The sequence below is a fragment of the Limulus polyphemus genome, unplaced genomic scaffold, assembly GCF_000517525.1.
Source record: "Limulus polyphemus unplaced genomic scaffold, Limulus_polyphemus-2.1.2 Scaffold522, whole genome shotgun sequence".
In the NCBI taxonomy this organism is placed as follows: domain Eukaryota; kingdom Metazoa; phylum Arthropoda; class Merostomata; order Xiphosura; family Limulidae; genus Limulus; species Limulus polyphemus.
Window position 1 is genome coordinate 518554 of NW_013666132.1, and position 2222 is coordinate 520775.

At 33.8% G+C, this 2222-nt stretch overlaps 1 protein-coding gene across 4 annotated transcripts in view; it reads left to right on the forward strand.

The window, feature by feature from the left end:
- LOC106458846 (elongation factor Ts, mitochondrial-like) overlaps positions 1-2006 on the forward strand; it is a 62800-nt gene extending 60794 nt beyond the window's left edge. For all 4 annotated transcript variants that reach the window (XM_022385197.1, XM_022385196.1, XM_013918400.2 and 1 more), the window contains one exon: positions 1608-2006. In XM_022385197.1, the coding sequence (XP_022240905.1) occupies positions 1608-1909 (302 nt within the window). In that variant the 3' untranslated portion in view covers positions 1910-2006. The remainder of the gene's footprint in view (positions 1-1607) is intronic.
- The last annotated feature ends 216 nt before the right edge of the window (positions 2007-2222 follow it).

Genomic DNA, 2222 nt, shown 5'->3' on the forward strand with positions numbered 1-2222 from the left:
AAAGGACTTGTGTCGCTAAAGTTTAGTCGGAAAGAAGTTACAGAAAATTAATTAATGACTGGAGGCGTAACAATAGTTTTTAATAAAATGAATATTTTCAACTCTGAATTTATAAACTTTCCATTTCTAAATACAAAGTAGATAGCTTGCTCTGATTGAAAGTTAATATTATTAAAGTTATCTGTAAATTAATGTACCTGTGAATGATGTCTTTTAGCTTGAACAGTCTTTGACAGTTGTCTCTTATCATTGTTTGATAACTATTTAGAGAATTTCCAAATCATAGTTTTTCTTCGTAGATGAAGTTTTTGATCTGATAACTATGCAGTGTAACTTGATACACAGGGGCCTTTGATTAAATTGTCACTCATCTCAAGTGTCCTTGCAATTGAGGCACCTGCACACTAAGTTTCAGCCATAACACTTCACTCAAAGTTTGATAAGTCATTTGCCTTTCCCATTATAGTTATAAAAGGTACTCATACAACTTCCTTCTGTATTTCTAGATCCATAGTGGTTTTATTTCTGTAACATGTAAATACTTTCTTTATTTAAACACAAAGTGAAGATTGGTCTGTTCTATAGGTAAGGCATACCTTGATGTTATTGGTGCTTCAATTAAGCCATGATTTCAGATCCATTCTCCCCACATGTAGGCTAAACACTTTGGGAAGTCTGATGTCAGGAGATAATGATCAGCTCTACAGTCTTTCAAAATTAAGTATACTGGTGAGGAGAGGTCAATGTGCCTTTTAGATTAACATCTTTTTTTGGTCAATGAAACAATAAAATAATAAACACCTGAATGGGTTTGGGTCTCTTACTAAAGAAAAAAATCAAGCTGAATATAGTCCAGACATTTCCTGGTCTCTTCTGGAATGGCTTTGTTACCCACATTGATGGTATCAGTGATTCAGATTTTCTTAGGTGTAAAGTTCGCAGGTATGGTTTAATTGTAAAACATAATTTAAACTGTTTTTGCAAAATCTTGGAAATTTTAATTTTTTAAATTATTGTTACTACTTGTAAAAGTAAGAAACTGTGTAATAAAAGCTGGAGATTTATAAGATTGAGGATTAATATGGTAGGCAATCTGAGAGTTACGGGTTTGAATCCCCATCACCAAACATTCTTGCCCTTTCATCTGTGGGGTTGTTATATTGTGATGGTCAATCCTACTATTTGTTAGTGAAAAAGTAACCCAAGAATTGGCAGTGGATGGTGTTGACTAGCTGTTTTCCCTTTAATCTATCATTGCTAATTTAGGAATGACTAGTGCAGAGAGCCCTCATGTATCTTTGCACAAAATTCAAAAGATAAACAAATAAATAATAAGTAGAGAACATTGAATTCATGACAGTCAAAAAACCTTCTTCATATTTACTTTCACAGCATCATTTTCTGTACATGCCCTGCTATACTAATGAGAGTAAAAAATATCATAGAGGCAACATAACATAGGATGTACAACATTTTAAGAGTTTGAACTTGTGAAATTTCTTAAATGATTTTTCCAGTGTTCAATTCAGTTATGAAAATAGGAAGGAGTATGTTTGTTTGCAAAACATTAATGCAGCTAATAAACAGTGAAATCATTTGACTTACAGGAAAATACGGGACTTTAGTAGCAGTCCGTCAAACCTCAGAACCAGCACTGTACAAAAAACAGATATCTCTAGAACAGCTTGGTCGAGACTTATGTCAGCACATTATTGGTATGAATCCTCTAAATATAGGCCAGCAAGGGGAGTCACCATCATCTGACCCTGAAGCTGAAACTCGAATGCTACAACAGGAGTTTCTTTTGGATCCTCAATTGTTGGTAGCTGACTTGCTGTTCCAGGCTGGAGCAGAGGTTTTGGATTTTGTACGGTTTGAATGTGGAGAAGCAGCTTTAGAAAAAGACTAGAACATTTTAAGTTATAATCTTGTCATCAAGACTTACTGAAATGGTATTGTCATATTATAGAAAATTAAAAAATGTTATTGTTGTAAGAGTGAGTGATGTTTTATCTTTATTTCAGAAAAAAGATTCAGTGTAACATACATATATATGCAAAGTAGTACTAAATAGTAGTCTTTCTGGAAAAAAAAGCTCTCAAACTTCTGGGCTGGGTATGACCTAGCAGTTAATGTGCTCAGATTGTGAATCTGAAAGTTCATGGTTTGTATCCTATTGTCACAAAAAGTTGCTCCATGGGTGTGCTATAAGAGTGACAGCA